General features: G+C 36.3%; 4 protein-coding genes across 4 annotated transcripts in view; 1 reads left to right on the forward strand and 3 right to left on the reverse strand.

Moving 5' to 3' along the window:
* LOC134857022 (cytoplasmic tRNA 2-thiolation protein 2-like) overlaps positions 1 to 17,666 on the forward strand; it is a 465,591-nt gene that overhangs the window by 198,519 nt on the left and 249,406 nt on the right. The window lies entirely within an intron of this gene.
* On the reverse strand, positions 1,005 to 5,176 carry LOC134854680 (ATM interactor-like). Its single transcript, XM_063871039.1, has 5 exons — positions 4,770 to 5,176; positions 4,354 to 4,500; positions 3,037 to 3,119; positions 2,617 to 2,727; positions 1,005 to 2,434 (listed from the first exon to the last, which is right to left on the reverse strand). The coding sequence occupies exons 1-5, from the start codon at positions 5,142 to 5,144 to the stop codon at positions 1,102 to 1,104; spliced, it is 2,049 nt and encodes a 682-aa protein (XP_063727109.1). The 5' UTR covers positions 5,145 to 5,176; the 3' UTR covers positions 1,005 to 1,101.
* The window catches only part of LOC134857103 (alpha-soluble NSF attachment protein-like), a 396,564-nt gene continuing 385,557 nt past the window's right edge, over positions 6,660 to 17,666 (reverse strand). Inside the window, exons 2-4 of the mRNA XM_063873505.1 lie at positions 9,617 to 9,695; positions 8,464 to 8,792; positions 6,660 to 7,719 (exon numbers count right to left, since the gene is read on the reverse strand). Coding sequence (XP_063729575.1) covers positions 7,156 to 7,719; positions 8,464 to 8,792; positions 9,617 to 9,686 — 963 coding nt within the window. The 5' untranslated portion in view covers positions 9,687 to 9,695 and the 3' untranslated portion in view covers positions 6,660 to 7,155. The remainder of the gene's footprint in view (positions 7,720 to 8,463; positions 8,793 to 9,616; positions 9,696 to 17,666) is intronic.
* Positions 13,451 to 16,871, reverse strand: LOC134854687 (probable ATP-dependent RNA helicase DDX47). Its single transcript, XM_063871046.1, has 4 exons — positions 16,412 to 16,871; positions 14,710 to 15,293; positions 14,182 to 14,373; positions 13,451 to 13,722 (listed from the first exon to the last, which is right to left on the reverse strand). The coding sequence occupies exons 1-4, from the start codon at positions 16,842 to 16,844 to the stop codon at positions 13,522 to 13,524; spliced, it is 1,410 nt and encodes a 469-aa protein (XP_063727116.1). The 5' UTR covers positions 16,845 to 16,871; the 3' UTR covers positions 13,451 to 13,521.

Consider the following 17,666-nt stretch of genomic DNA (forward strand, 5'->3'; position numbering starts at 1 on the left):
CTTCCAAAAAATTTCAATGGAAAGCATGAAAAAGAATAAAATATCATAAAGTAGGCAGAACTTCTTGGTACTCAATTACTTTTCCAAAACCACAATAAACTTTAAAAAAATTTAATTTGTGTTAAAAATGCCTAAATTCTAGGCTAATTTGGTGCTGCAGCAACTAAGCCGACAAAAAAGCAGACACAGAAAACCGACAAAGAGTTTTTGACGCGTGGACAAGTTCCGCTTACAAAAAAAAGGTTCTGGCCGGATTCGAACCACTGACCTTTGACTTTATAGACAGGAGCGTTATCTCTTCGCCACATGCTCGAGTTAACGTCTGCCAAAAGTAAAATGATTCAAGTGATCATGTTAAACTAGTTGTTAACCCGAAAAAGTCTATAATCCGGTTCGATAACGCTAGCTAATCGTAAGTGTAAGACTATGCTCGGAACATTCTGTGCTACTTGCATAGTAACTGTCTATTCTTGTTTCCATTCATTCTTTTTGTACGAAAAGCTTGTTTTGAGATTTTTGGATTAAGTTTGCATCCAAGACCACAAAAAATACTGAAATTATTTTTTTTTGAATACCAGGCCCATTAGTCAACAAAAATTGCATTAACCAAAGAGCAAAAAGGTTCACATAATTCGTGATACGGGTCGATCTATAATTATTGCGGGGATATGCTAAAGACCAAATGGATTTTCCGAGCTCTCACAAATCTCATGAGTCTTAGACTACAAAACTACCACTTCGAGCAATCCCATAATCAGCGCCTGAAAAAGACAACTTTTTCAACAATTTATGAGCCAATTATTTAGGTAAAATAGCAAAAAAAAACTTTCGTGATTGGATATTTTTTTGGAAAGATCTGACTGCAAAATTGGGTTTGCTAGAAGATGAAAAGAAAATCATCAAAAAAAAACTTTTTCAGTATACGTATGTCTGTACGCTGTTTTTTTAGAGAGTTTCTAAACTCTACTGTCCTAACTTAACTCATTGGAAAAATATGCTAGGAGATTAAATTAAACACAAATCGTGTATTTGTACCTGTTAGTCAAATTTGCAGCGAGATATCTTACATTTTACAAAATCTACTGCAGTACATCAACTAAATCAAAAGTCTGAAAATTCTATAGATGTGAAATCATCTAGAAAATCTGCTGTCTGGGTTCCCTCGCTTAGAGTTACATTTTGGTAGGACTGAGATTCGAACCAGTTTCCATCGATCCCATTCGGACTCTGAAAACTAGACGGAAACTCTGCCCAGCATGTTTGGGTTCCAGCTGCGACCTCATCAAAAAAGTCTCTTCCGTAAGTGGGAGAAAAATTGCTCACGTTTGAAGACAAAGACGCCTCCCGATACTGAGGCGAGACGAACTCCTGCGAGAACGACGTTTCACTCCGCACGTCGCAATTGGCAAAGAACTCGGATATGTCAAAAGGAAGCGTTTGGGTTTCGGTCTGAATAAACGAACATTGAGCTTGTTTTCCAGCATTCTGTTCAGTATCAAAAATATAATTTGGTGCATCCGCAGTTCCACTGAGGTCTGCAAAACTCGAGGTAGTGGAAGGAAAACTGGTCTGCATGTCAACATTGCACGACGATATGGCTTTCTTAAAGCTAGGAGTTGTTTGAGATTCTGCCTCAACTGCTGTTTGACTATGTAATCGTCTTTTGCGCTTTTTCGGTATATCAGTCTGAACAGAAATTGAACTCAAATCTTTTTTGCTTTTATTACCTTCTACTGTTTGCACGCTTGAACACTTTTTGGTGCTTCTCTGAGGTACATTTCTTTTTCCGCGAGGGTTGATTGAGAAACTAGTTTGAATTCCAGTCGCATGTAAAGAGGTATCCGCAGCTGGATTCGACAAGTTGTAGAGATTGGAAGAACACTTTTCAGAACTTTGTCGCATTAGAGACGCAGTAAATGGAATTGTTTGGGTTCCTTGTCCAAATGGCGAATAAGCAAAACTACCATCTGTCTGGGTTTCGCCAAAATTTACATAATAGGTTGAATGTTGCGGTGAACTGTTGGAACAAGTCGCAGCATTAACATGATTTAAGTTTCCTTCAAGAACGACTGTCGAACTATTCAGCTCATGTACACTGTTATTGCAACCATTGCTAGCATTATTAACGTAATTGGATTTCAACTTGGAAGTTTCAATGAGGTTGAACTCTCTCGGTTCTGAAATCGGTGAGCATGAAACATCACAACCTTCCGTACATTCGGACTCGAAGCTCAAATCATTCGAATCTGGGACCTTACGTGGGTAGTTTTCAAAAAAATTTTGTTCCGAACTTGACGATTGAACAACAGATGCATTCTGATTTAAACTATAATGTGATGATGTTGTTTTTGCAGCCCGGTTATCTTCGTCTTGTCTTTTCTCACTGCTTTGATCACTTTTCCGCACTATCTTCATCGCTGTACTTGTCTGTGACCTAAAAAAAATATCTTTGATATTTTGTTTATTTCACGTAACTGGGAAATTTTGGCCATCCTTAAGACATACTGATTGTCTTTCTCAAAAGACGCTCTGAACAGGTGATTTTACAAAATAAACTTAAAAGTAAAAAAGATGAATGCAAATTTTACATCGAATTCGATCGAAATTTTTTCTTACCTTTCGAGCACGGTATGGCCTCTTCTTTTTGCATGAGTCACTAAAGCCTGTCTAGCAGCATATGATGCACCACATTCGCAAAAGTGAAGGGTTCCACAAGACTTTAAGTGCCTAAATAAACCATGATTAAATCATGATGTGGATCTCAATTAATTTGGGTTCGAAACAATCATACAATTGAAAAAGAAAAAGGGCCGAAATCGTTTCGTTTGGGCTGGGTTAATAAACCCTTACTTTCAAAGATCATGTACAGATTAAGGTAGACCTCAAATCAAATTTCTCTCCATTGTGAGAGCCTCAGGTGTAAGTTACTTAGCCACCATTTCTAGATTGGATTCTTTTTAAAAACTGAAAATCATTTTCAGGCATCATTTACTCCCCGTTGTTGTATCATAAGCAGCGAACCAAGAAAATACTAACTTTTTTAAATCATGATCGACTGCAAACTTGACGCTGCAAGATTCACATTGATATTTGCGCTCCATGTGCTGCCTTCTGTAATGCTAAAAAAAAATTTATCGATTCAACTTGCATACAATCTTGCACTTCGCAAACACAGGGCTTTCAAAAACGAAAGTTCCCGACTACGGATTCCCCACACGGTGTTAAAGTTAAGTGGTATATTTCTCGTCTAGTAATGCATTGATAAAACCATGAAGTAGGGAACAAAACTGCTCGTATATCAAGGCAATAATTGTTGGTAAAAAATAGTTAAAACCATATTTGGACTTATCAAACATAATAATAAACTGTTTCCAAAACATATCTAACATTTCATAACTTTTTATATATTCCTTTTCAAAATGCAGATCATTTTGGTAGATCGCTATTAAACATCAAGAGTGAAAATTGGAGAAGTAAGAAATCAATACGACCGAATAGCTTCCATCCATTCAATTTGCAACAATTTTGAAGTGCGGGCTAATTCAGCACTTATAAATAAATCTCTTTACGCTTTTACCTTCATAAATAAAATCTTCACAGCGCACATGAATTTGTCTAACGCATGGCAAAATTTGCAATTTTCAAACCCCAATTTTTAATAATTTTCAAATAATTAAAAACAAAATATCATTATAAATTAGAGCTCAGCGAGTCGATATCCTCAGTGGAGTATAAAAATCTGTGGTAAAAACTATTATTTGGACAGCCAAAATTTGACTAAAGAAACAAACCACCACAAGCATAAATATTCCGCATTTCTTCGGAAGTCGGAACAATTATTTTTGAGTGAGATAAATTTTCCGCTTACGGGCTAGTGTAACTAAATATTTCACGCCTTGATTGTCCTGACAATTTTTTTGAAACCCATAACTTGATAATCGGCTAATGAGTTAAAAGGCCATAAAACGTTAAAAAGTCAGAAAAAAATGACACCGAGACAAAGCTGAGCTCTGCACGACTTGCGATACAAAAATTAATGATTATGATTAAAATCAAATAAAAAGAAAAATATTGAAAAAATTATTTATTGAAAATAAATGGTTTTTGTCAAAATTTTTTAAAACAAAATTGCAGTGAAAGCCAAAAAACCAAAAAAAATTACCTGTATCATAAAAAATTTTACAAAGAGCTTCCGGAATGCTAGAAAGAAGACAAATTTCCAAAAAACTCTTCCTGTAGAACTAAGCCGACAAGCATAAGCAGATAGACAATCAACTGTGCAGCTTGGGTTGGAAAAAGTGAACTCGCAGTAAGGTAAGCGTTTGCTTGAATGAATAAAAACAAATGACTAACCAATTTTAAAAAGCTTTTTCTCGTGAAGTAGTTCTTCGATGTCTGATTTCGACTGCAATTAGCAACTGGACAGAAGAAAACTTGTCGGCGATCTTTCTTCATCAAATCATTCTCGAAGTTGAAGCCAAATTGACCAATTATAGAATCCTGGAAGTTGTACAAGTTTAGTGTAGCTTTCACAACCAACTGAGCTAATGAAAATAGCTTCATTGCAATGATTGCAAGCGATGTGATACAAACACTTTTCCAAAAAATTTGTATCTAAGAACTATTAACTTTCATTAGTAAATATTACCAACGATTGCCAAAAAATTAATTTCGATGTTCCTCGCGTTAGTAGAAACTTTGCTAAATGAAAACATTGATGCAAACTACTTCTGCTGCATACTTCATTTTTTTTTGAAAAGACTACTAACCGAAATAAGTTCAGATCCACATTTTGCGTGTACTTTGCTAACATGCATCTGTAAAGCACCAGAATTGACAAGTACTTTGTCGCAACCTTCAAATGGACACTTAATGTCCACGACAGTATTAGTGGCCAGCTCTTCTACTGTTGGCACCACTATAATCGGCATCGATTCGGTTGTTTTCTTTTTCAGTTGCCCGCAATTCCTGTTTGTGTCTTGTGTATCTGTAGAAGTTGATTGGTCTGGGCTAACAGCGACTTTTAACGTATCTTGAGCGATTGAGCGACAACTAAGCAAGGCTTCAAAGAGTTTTCCGACCATACTGCTGGGAATTATAATGTCTCCATTGGGCGAGACTTTGACGCCCGACTCTTCCGCCATGGTATCCAATATAACCAGATTCTATGCCATACGCTTCTGAAATAATTTCATTTTTTTTCAGAGATACTTGATGAAATTTGTGATTATGTATTTGTGTTGTTGAACGCGACTTGAGAAAACTTTCATTTCGAAAACTTAAATTCAATTTAACCTTAAAAACATCGTCATTCACTTGGTCGCTATCTCCAGTAATTGCTAATTAAACTCATGTTTCCGTACCAGAATAACTTCGAAACAAAATTCCACTCAAGCATGAAATCAAAAAAGACAAACATCAATGCAAAATTCAGCAGCAAGCTTAAAACTGTTATCATTATAACAAATTTAAGCAATTTTTGATAACTTTTACAATTATTACAATCGATAGAAACTTTACCGTCTCCATTTGATGAAGAATGATCGTTTGCCTCTGAGACTAGACTAGATTTGCTTAGCGATTCTGAATGCTCTTTCCTCATAGTTGGTGTTACGGGCATACAAGGCAAGCAATCCGATTTGGATTGCGTTAAATCTAAAGAGTTTGAAATTTTTAGACGAGATGATGAAAACACAGGTGGTTGCGTAGAATTTTCAGCTTTTGTCAATTTTCTATTTGCAGCTCCAAAAATCGATTTTGATAGAGTTGATATCTTTGCTGGCTGACTGAATTCAAATCTAAACGTTCAGATAACTCTTCAAAACAGTAATTGCAACCCAGCTTCTTCAAACACCACATACCCAATAGATTATATAAAAGATCCAATGTTTTATGCTGTCGAATAAAACATTGGATCCGCTTAAAATTGAGTTCTGCTAAAAAATTGCAAGTTTACAAAGAGTCAAACTAAATAAACGAAAAGTTGCTTTAAAAAGGACACCCCTTAACAAATGAAAACACAATTCAATCATGTTCAAATAGAAATGATGAATTTGGTTCAAGTAGACTAGCACACAGCCTAAATAATTCCACAACAATATTCTTGCACTGACCTAGCTGGCGCAAGTACGCAACCCTTGTTTATCCTTTTTTCACTTCTGCTATTAATTTCTCGGTCATAATTTCCGTTTTTGTCCAGTGATAGCCCATCGTTGAATCCAAATAAAAACTCGTTCCTGTTGACTGTGTTTCTTCTTTCACCGTAGGACTCAGTACCAAGACTCAAATTGGACAACAGGTCATCGTCATAATTGATAGCCTGATTTGCGGAATCGCCAAAACTTGAAAATTCCATGGGCTCTTCTTTAACTCTAACATAAGCATTATGGATCTGCACGCCATAGTTTTCCTTTCCACAATCAGAGCGATAGTTCGCAGTCTCAAACTTTCGACTTCTCAGCGAAAACATTAAATTCTTCTACTAATGTATTGCTAAGAAAAAACAAACATTCATGTTTTCGTTTTCATATGATTTAGTTCATAAGCTGCTGTTCTTCATAAAACTGAAAAAAAAATCTGGAAATATGACACTCAAAAACATGCATTCCATAAGATAAAGAAAAAATGTTTTCGAACTTTTAAATGCAAAAATGAAGCAGTTTACATCAAATATATAAATATGACACGTATTTTCAGACATTCGCAGTGTAATCATTGTAAAATATCTAGTCTTTGAAATTATGAACATCATAAAGAAGATTTATATCAATTTATTTAATTCAAATAATCTAAAAATAAGTTGCGATTGTGTGTGGTGCTACGATCCATCTAACCCATGCTCAATTATTACTTCAATTGATTCAGCAGCACTAGTTTTCAAAATAGGAATAGCGCGGTTTGGAGTACAGGTGTAAAACTCAAATTTCGATGAAAAGTCAGAAGTTGATTGCGAAAAGACAACGTTTTCTGGTTTCGAGGCAATTGGAATCGTGTAGCAAAAGCAGGTCCAAATTCACCGACTAAATTCTAGAAACTAACTAACTTTTTCGAATCATTAATATGGTCATCATGATGATTATTTTAACTAATAGATTATGCAAGTTATTTTAAAAATATATTTTACATGGACCAATTTTGTTACACAGAGCCTATATCTCAGGCCAAATCGTCTTCGTCAAAATCTTCCGGAGGTGGTCCAGCAGTGACTTCAGACTCTTCAAAACCCCCGCCAACATTTGACGCTTGATTAGTCGATGCTGGCAAAGTTCGTTTAATCTTCAAAAGTAAAGACGTTAACCATTCGTCCATACGTGAAACTTTGTCGTAATCTTTAACATGCAGTGTGAATTCATCTGTGTTTTCGTTTTGCACATCCGAAATTAAACTCAGACATAATTTGTACTCTCTTGAATCTTTAAACGCAGGATGAATGTCTCCATACTTTTCCACACATTGCTGGGCTCTAACGTGATCTATTGCCAATGCACACAAGGTGGCTTTGAAAAAGTGGTCCTTGGCTCCGTATTTTAACAATGAATTATCCACACATTTGGCTCCGATTTCCGAGAACAGTTCGATTGCCTTCTCAAATTGGTCCAGCTTGGCCGCAATGTGCGCCACTTTCAGGAAGCATTTGTTAGCGGCTGACGTTGACTCCTCCCCTCTGTAGAACTCACCCGCTTGACTGTACATTTGTAGTGCTTTTTCAACATCAATGACCTTGAAAAATAAAATTACAAATCAAAAAACGAAAATTTTGAAGAAAGTAACAAAACTTTTAAATGTAGCCATAATGTTTGCGCCTGATGCGTGAAAATGAGCGAATTACATTGCATTATCGGAATGCTTTTGATATGAAACTTAAAAGTGTGGCGCTCCGGTAGTGATGGTGTCCAGAAATCATATGATTACTGGTTCAATTCCCACGTGCACTGCAATTTGCAAGGTGAGTTCTTGCAAGTAACTCGTAGTTTAATGAGTTTTGGTTATATGCGCTCTTGTTAATCTAGATAATTATTTTTCGAGTTAGGCCTCCGGGTTGTTTCTTGTTTGATTTAAAAAAAATTTAAGAAATATGACCTTGAATTTTTCAATTTTACACCCACCTTCATTCTTCCGACCACTTCACGCTGTAAGGGAACTAACTTCGCCTTGGGTTGTTTCTTCTTTCCGCTTTTAATTATCACAAGGAAAGTTCGCAGGGGTCAAGTGTGGCATATCTTATTAAACGAACTTATTTACAAGAAATTTCCAATTTCTTTACTTAGAAGACGGTGATCGGAACATTCCGTGCTACTTGTACAGCAACCGGCTATCATTGTCTGATTTTTAACATATAGTATTCGATGTATTTGCCCAGCCAGATAGCTTTGTTTTAGAAAAAATAGGGAAACAAATTTTGGTTGGGGCAAAAACGAGAACTTTCAAATCTCTCGTGATAAAACGAATGACATCATGAGCTACCTTTGTCTCGTATATTTCCGCAGCAGTGGTAAGGTGTTTGGCTGCGATTGAGAACCTGCCCATGTCAACGTATATCTCCACAGCCCTCCTGTAACACTCGATGGCCTGTTCGTAATCTATCTTCAGATAACACAAAGCTGCGTCAACGTAATTAGTGGCCGCTTCGTGTCTGTGCTCGCCGTTCGATTTCAGTTTAGCGCTAGAGCAGAAAGCGTTGCCTGCCTTCTCCCATTTCTGGGCTACTTTGAAACAGTTGCCAGCCTTCACGTAGAACTCACAAGCTTGTTCTGGGCCGTCATTGCCGCCATTCATCCATTTGCTAAGAAATCCTAAAAAATGAAATGTTTTGTATACCATTTATGAAAAAAAAACAAGAAACAAGAGTAATCGGTTGCTGTACAGAACAACATTCAAGAAAAAAAACATATACAATCTCAAATTTGTGTTCCTTTTTTACGTGGTGTGAGAAGAAGAACCAGACAAAACTGTACAATTAGTAAATCAGGCATCATATAGTAGTTGCATTCGAAAAATGAATATCAAAGTTTAAAACATAGCCAACTGACAGTTGGAAAAGAGTAATGAACGCAAGGAAACCGAAAAAGAATCTGACTTGATTTTTCAAAAATCTTCAACTTTTGAATTTCGAATAAAAAAATTAGATGGCCTGAAAGCTCTTTGAATTTGTAGAATACATTTTCAAATTACATTTTCTAATTTTATTAATTACATTTTCGATTACATTTTCAAATTATAAATAGAAAAATTTATTGAACCCGTAGTTGCTGTTCACTACCGAAAGGGCTTAATATGTTATATTACTCGACCAATTCTGATGATATTTTATCGTACCTGACTTTACCTTTAAAAAACTAAAACAAACCCACAGAAAAATTTCCTCCCACTTTTAGAGGTCGGAACAACAAAAAATGTTTTGACGCAGCTGCGAAATGCAGCTTCGCACCACTTGCGATACATAACTTTTTGCCAGTGTTCACGCGGTAAAAAATTACTGTGTTTCATATTGTAGTATTTCAAAAGTGGGCAAAAACTCGAATAAGGCGAATGAATAATCTAGTGAGCAAATCAAGAAGTTGCCTCGTAATGTAACACAAATTCCGTTTTTTTTAGCCAAAATACTTTATAATCTTACCTTTTCCGCGGTTGAGTTTTTTGGCCGCCTCCTCCAGGTGTCTGTCTCCGGCCGCATCTTGGTCGGCCATATCAGATCTGAAATTAAACATTAAGTTCACTCATGACATCTGCCGATTAAACACGGATCATCTCAAATAAGCTCTCTCATATACGCTAGAGTAATTGTCTTGCAGACCAGTCTTACAATAACTATATCAGCTTATTACTGAGAATAAGCAAAAAAAAGATAGGCAATGTTTTTGTTGAAAAGAATTCCTAAATTGGGAAGAAACAAGGTCTTGCCTAGGGTTGATTTTCATAATTGAGCTCAAGATAACGAGTGCTGTATAATCTTGTTTTGATTTGGATTCTCATAAAAATGGGTTGTTATAGGAGTGAATAAAAAAATGGATTATTTGGAATAAGATGAGAAGATTTTAAATCACCGTCTGATTACCTCCTGAAATTATCTACCCGATCAAGTTAAGATCCTCCACCCCAGCGTTCAATTTAAATAACATTTGCTAAGCGCAGCGTGTAAAATTCTCTATTCTGATTGGCTGAAAATACGAACTCAGAACCAAGTTAACATCATCCCCTTCACGGCGTTGGTGGGATAATGTTAACTTGTTCCTATCTACCTCCTGATTTCTCACCATTGCACCAGCGCGCCTGTTACTTTTTCCTCAAACAAATTGAAAATACGCAACACAGAGTAATTGGCATCTTTAATAAGCATCCAAACATTAGAGAAATTTTAACCACACTAATTCAGCCGCAATATTAGTTGAGACTGACAATCTACGCTGACCTATATATCGAAGTTTAACAAAATCCCCAAAAATTGACCTATTCGCAGCTGAAGTTAATAACTTTTCCACACCCCACCTATTAAATTTTCATTATTAAGGGCAGCTATGCATTGAAAAAAATCGCTTAAGATTTCACAATTCACTCGGCTAAGCTAGGATGTGATGATCAGTTGCGAAATTCCGAACAGACAAATTTTTTCATTTTGTACTTTGTTTAAATCATACAAGCAAAAGCCACTTTTTCAGGTAAAAAGGTGTTTGCAACATCAAAACTGCAGGCAAATTTTGTTTTCAGTCGACGAAAAGCTCTCAATAATACGATTTTTCACAACTAATTTTAATCAGAGCCGATATGATCATTTTTGCCGTCATTTGCGTTCTACCATAAAGTTTTGGTTGTTGTTGTGAAAACTGGTCAAAGGGCAGCACCTGTTGTTCCGAACAATGACAATGGGGATGAACTTAGTATTCGGGTGTTTGTTTTTTCCGCGCAAAATCAGGTACCACAAAAATCATCGAATGAAACGAGTGTTAGATCATATTAAAGCCCTTTCAGTATTCTTAAAATGTTGTCTCAGTGTCGAGAAAAACCGGTTAGAAATTTTGAGTTTGTCAAAATTCGAGCAAGTAAAGCGACCGAGTAACTTCGTTATAAGCAAATTGCTCATTTAGTCTAAGCAAACTTGATTTTACTCAAGCAATCAAAACTAGTTTTGGAAGCTTCATTCAGCGCTTCTATGCCAATAAGCGTTTTGTGAAAATCAAAAAAGTTGTCCAAAAATTTAGTAAAATAATGTTCGAAAATTTTAAGTTTTTTGCAATTCATTTTTTGTTTCGACGCAATGGTTTTGTTCTCTCATCACACCATCCACAAAAAACGACACTAATTTAAAGAAAACAACCGTTCGTAGTTTTTTTAAATGTGGACCGAACTTTCTGTGCTACTTGCACAGCAACGGTCAACACTTGTGGTTTTTCGAATGGCGGTTTTTCATCCATTTAGACCAACTTGGGCTAAAAAGAAATTTTGTAATAAACAAGTCATACGCAAATGAAGATACGTCTGCTTGAGTTGAAACTGAACGATATTTTACCTGTTGTTGACGTTTTTGATACAAAGTCGAAGCTACCTTGTCAGAAACCCTTTAAGCCAAAAAAAATCAACAGGATTCTGAAATCTGAAAAAGTTAGAGTCCACCTCACCCTCAAAACGCACGAACTTTATTTGCTCTTCAAAGGAAACAATATGAGGCTACTAAGCCGATATAATGTAGGCCAAAACCTATTAAGCCTGAAAAAAAAACACAGCCAAGATAAGAAAAGAGTAATGAACGCAAGTAAACATTTAAAAAAAACAAGACTTTACTGAAAAAATCTCAACTTTCGAATTTCAAAGAAAAAAATAGATGCCCTTTAAGCTCTTTGAATTTCTAGAACAATTTTTGATTGGCGCTTTTCTGATAACATGACCCCAACTAGAGAAAACTGGATCAATAGGTAAAGTTTTTAATTCCGCTGGAAATCTAAAAATTAAATTTCACTTTCGAAACTAGAAATCGTTCTAGTTTTTTCGCGCCATTTCCACGTTCGTATTTGGAGAGTGCTATCTACCTCACTTTCAGCAGATGAGTTTCAATTGAACTCAAAAAGTGCATATAAACCTGAGTGCATTCAGAAATGTATCAAAATATATGAATGCACATCTGTAGTATTGGAGACCTTTCCTGAAAAAAAAATCAGCAAGACTTATATAAGATGCTTCACTACGTTCATTACTCTTAATAAAAATTTTAAAAAAGCCAAAAAAAACTTAAGACTGATGAGACGTTATTAAGCCCCCCTTAACCTCAAAACACAGACACGCACACACGAAACTTTTCGCCAGTCGAAAGATGTAATATAAGGCCAATAAGCTAAAATAATACAGGCCGAAACCAATCAAACCGTAAAAAAAAGGAAAAACAAAAAAGCCGAATTTTTTTTTGTTATCATGGAAAACTTCAACTATAACTCTATTAAGAGTTTTATCATTTTGTGCTATCCAGAGGTGCGCATTAAAAATATATGTTTGGATTGAAACGACTCGAAAAAAGATCACTAAGCCGATAACAAATAGGCCAAAATTCTTTTGTGCAGAATAAAGTTTCAAAACGAAAAAAAAATACACGAAGTCAAGTTTTGTAAAAAGCATACAGAAGAAAGAGGTAAATCAAAACACTAAAAGCAACTATAATGTAAAAAACAATTCTACAATCTGGCAACTTAGCCGACAAAACATAAGCAGACATTAATAAGCCAACAATTTTTTACGGACTATTTCCAGTTTAAAAAAAAACAGGTCCTGTCAGATTCGAAACCAGGACCTTTGGCGTCCCAGGCGTATTCTTCACCTCCAAAACTAAGTGTGCCGGATATACTTAGAACATTGAATGCTAAATATGGACCAAGATACCAATTGATTCTGTTAAACAAGTTGCTAACCCGAAAAATGTCTAGATTCCGATTTTATAACGCTTGCTAATAGCAAGCGTAAAAACATTTGCTGAGTTGGGGATAAATCACTGGATCTTCGTGTTCTCGGCGACGGCGCACACATCACTATATTAAAATGACTGTACAATCGCTCTGCAAAGAATCTATCCAAACTGCTCGTTTAAAACTTTGATAATAAAGGTTCAACGCCAATTAAAGCAAAAAACTAACAGCCAAAAATGAAACCCATATAATTTTATGATAGCTGATAGAATGTTCAATGACTTTTCACATTAGAGCCCAGGGCGTCGATATATTGACTGGAATATAAAAATGTCCTTCAACGACTATTTTTTAGGGATTATTCACTGTCAGCACTATTACTTCGAGTTAGCTTCTGATTTATGCTAACTCATCTGTCAAGCTATTCAAATAATTTCGAGCAGCAATATATACTTCGCACCTAGTTCGTTTATAAATCTGTAATGTTCAAAATGAAATTTGCCGCTATTCGGTATCGAAAAAAAACACTCATTTTGGTTAACTAACTCAACGGTTCGAAAAAAACCTGATTTTTAAATCTTATTCACACAACAATTGTTTTCGAAAACAATTAAACAATGAAGCCAAATAAGTCTTGTCATTTCTTGAATTTTTTCTTCGTCACTTTGCCGCCTCCACCTCCGCCGCCTGAGGCCAGTTTGGTCTTCTTTTTCACCTTGAAGTTGCCAACTACTGCTTCACTGTCTCCCTCGTCGTCACTATTCTCTCCTCTCGCACCCCTACTCCCCTTGCCGCCCTTTTTCTCGTCCAGCTCTTTCATTTGTCGCTTGGCCATTACCTGAAAAAAGTCAATCGATCACAATAATAACACAAGTAATCGGTCTGTCTAAGCTCAGAACCTTCCGAAACGCAAACAAAACAAGATAAGCAAAATAAAAACAAAACTTTTTTTGATTCGATAAATTACATGTCATGGAGAAAATTTTCAAATTCATTTTTACTGTTCATACTGTTTTTTGATAGTTTTTCTTTTTAATTAAAAAAAATGAAGATCAGGTCGGCGGGCATCGAGGACCTAAAATTCGGACGCAGGATAGCATGTTTTAGTGTGTTTCAAAACAAACTAACAAACTAAAAAAAGGAGTGATACTACAGATAGTACTGTCAAATCATCACAAATTTCACATTCGAGTGTACACTTGTAACGATACTAGACCAAGTTTCTACTAGTATCAGGCATGTGCGAATGTCAACACTATTCAGACCCGTTCCAAATCAACCCCAGGCAGAGACTAACCTGTGCTTCAGATACCCTCTCCATAAACTGCATGGCCGCCTGTTCGTCCACTCCAGGGTACAACTGCAGCTTCTGATGGATGACGTCATGTTCTAGCCGAAGGTACAGTTCCACGTCGTATTGTGTAACCACTGTTATCGCCTTACCCGCCCTGCCTGCTCGCGCAGTTCGACCCACGCGGTGGATGTAATCCTGGACACATGAACAAACAAGGGTTTGAATAGCTTAATTCAAGTTAAAAATGAAAATTTTAGTCTGACTTACCCATGAAAATCTCAGGAGCACGAAGTGCATAAACGCACTTAAGTAATTCTTTTCATTGTGATTTTTTCTGATCAGTTATGAAATCAGCAAAACCGAAGGACCAATATAACATCTTTGAACTAACACTCATTAAAAAAATTATGTAGCTTTTCACCAACATATATTTACCGTTTTCATACCATACGAGAGTTTATTTAATTAAATCAAAAATGGTAGCCAGAAAAACTGTAACGGGGGGACTGTTAGTTACATCCAAATTGACACCTTTGATTGTGAAGGAATGTCGAAATTGATCACAACATCCACATGAGGAATGTCCAGACCACGTGATGCCACGTCAGTTGCCAACAAAATAGACCTGGATTTCGCTTTGAACTTATTCAGCGCCCCCAGTCTTTTACTCTGGTTCATTTGACCATGTAAAGGAATAGCTGTGAAGCCCAAATTACGTAACAATAACGCAACCCTCTGTGTATTAGCACAAGTGGCGCAAAATATAATGACTGATTGACCTTGAAGTTCGTTCACCAGGTAGACCAAATAACAATCTTTATACTTTGAAGGTATGAACAAATAGTACTGCAATAGTTTTTCAACTGTCTGATACTTTGAACTGACTTCGCATTTGATCGGATCTGTTAACGATGCCCGCTCTAGTTTTTGCACCTTTTTGGTCATCGTTGCTGAAAATAGATAAGTGGTTCGTTCTTTCGGACAAACTGCTAGGATCTTTTCTAATTCTTTTTCGAAGTCTGAGTTGAGGATTCTGTCTGCTTCATCCATGACCAGGTGTTTGATTGTCTTAAGTGAGAACCCTTTTGTGTTCTCTAGATGATCAACCAGCCGACCTAAAACATCAACGCCCAGCTTAACTTCTTTGTATATTTGGACGTCTCCCTAATTAGATGCTGAAGCTGGAGGTCCTTTTTTTGTTGTTTTTCTAATTTGTTATACTGATAAAAGGCAAAATGCGTAATTTCAAAAATTGGACTTTGCACAGAACCTTAGTTGCTCTCTACTAAGAGTGCAAATTGTTGAGATTTGGAATTTTCCCAAAGACTTTGTCTTTAACAAAAAATTAAGGAGTAGCCGCTTCTGCAGAAACAATTCGCGCAACCACTTCTTTCGATTGAAATTTTCATCTCAGATTTGATAGGGGAGTTTTTAAGAAAAATTTCTACAAAACGATCAAAGTTCAAAAATTGGGCTTTCCGACATCGGCAGTTTTTTCTGCTAAAAGCAGGTCGTGGCCGGTAAAGTAGAGAAGATTCCCCAAAATCGGGTATCTCGAGAGAACACTTAACCTGAAAATTGGCACGGTAATTTTCGAGCAGAGTCAAAAAAACTCTTTTAGAAGGCCATAACTTTTTTCTGCTGTGTCGAATTAAAGTGATATCGAATTTGGCAGGATAGTTATCGAGAAAAAGTCCAAAAAACGGTAAACAAATCAGAAAGTTGACATTTCCGAGAATCATAATTTTTGTTTATAGAAAAGTTTCAAAACACGGTAAGAAAAAATCAAAATTTTTACTTTTCAGAGGGCGTAGTCGCGTATGCAAAGGAGCTTCGCACAAACCGTTCTTTGGATTGAACCCAAAGTCTCAAAAATGGTAAGGTATTTTTCGGAAAATTCATGAAATTTAAACGAAAACGCTCAAAAATATGACTTAGTTTTCGAGAAAAGTCAAAACATTCAAAAAACAATCAACTTCAAAGAATGCATAAATTTGCATTGAACTTAAAAAAACTCAGAGTCAAACCGCGAAAAATCAAAATTGAGAGAGATCAAATTTTACCACCACTTGTTGGAAAAGACCTTAACAAGTCTCATCACATATTCTTTTAACTGCATCATAAATGCGAGAAAAAATGTCTAGCTGCAAAACATTTAATAGTTCAATGAAATGGGAAAAATTTGCGACTAGAATTTTTTCTCGCATTGATGCAGTTAGAATGATTAACATACCGGGAGTTGCGATGATGATATGAGGCCGTTTAGCCAACTGCAGACTCTGAGTCATCTGGTCTACACCTCCCACAATCACCACACTTTTCACTCCAAATGAGCTGCCCAAGGCTTCGAAATGCTCCGAGATCTGGAACGCCAACTCCCTCGTCGGAGTCAGAATCAGAGCAAACAACTTCTGACCTTTCTCCAACAGATCTTGCAAGATGGGAAGAGCGAAGGCTCCAGTTTTACCCGATCCAGTTTCAGCCAGACCGATGACATCTCGCCCCTGGATCGAATGGGGGATCGATTCTCGTTGGATTTTTGTCGGAACTGTCCAGCCAACCTCTTCGCAAACTTTACATATAGAGTCTTTGATTCCGAGTTGAGAAAAAGAGGTTACTTCATTTTCGACCCCACCATTCTCGTTTCTATCATCAGCTTCACTCATTGCAATTGATGCTCAAAAGCTATCATAACATCTGAAAATTCGTATGCATTACAAATTACGAATTTTTTTCCTACAACAAAAAGCATCCTTCTGAGCAACACAAAAGACAGTTTTCTAAAAAACTAAATTCAATTTATCAAATTAAATTCAAAGCAGAGATGAAGACACTTTATGTACGATTTATTTTAGGACAAGAGAAGCCTCATAGTTTTCGGAAGACTTATTGGAAAAAGTAATTTCACGAAATTTTTTTGCGAGATCTCCCATAACTTTCTGTTAACCTGTTATACTAACACCCAACTTTCCCATCACTATTTTGGCATTCATGAACTCACCTCAACTATGGTCTTAATTGCGTGACATTCGTAGCAGACAAATTAAAAAAATTGAGTGTCATTCGTGCAAGTCAAAGGTCTACAAAAATAGCCCGAGAAATGGGTTAACAAATTTTTCAACCAGCTTCGCATGTGCTCAAGCTTACCAAAATGTATAAATTTTTTCGTTAGTGAGCTAGAACGATATTCGAAATTTGATAACTGGTATTTTCCGAATCACCTAGCGCACCTTGCATGCTGACAAACTTTCATGTAACAAAAAAGAATGGATTTGTGTTTAATATCTGGACTTTCAAAATTTCGCTTAAGACAAGACCTAGATTGGTCATTTCCATAATTCCAGACCCGCATGCCTGAATATTAGAAACTCCAGGCCAAAACGAGCGAATCTTGTATAAATTCAAGAAAAATAAAATGAATCAATGGCGGACAACCAGAAAGCTCAAATGATTCAGAAACGTCCAGTTTGAGGTAGAATTATGCCAGA

This window comes from Symsagittifera roscoffensis, chromosome 1 (genome assembly GCF_963678635.1).
Source record: "Symsagittifera roscoffensis chromosome 1, txSymRosc1.1, whole genome shotgun sequence".
Taxonomy (NCBI): Eukaryota; Metazoa; Xenacoelomorpha; order Acoela; family Convolutidae; genus Symsagittifera; species Symsagittifera roscoffensis.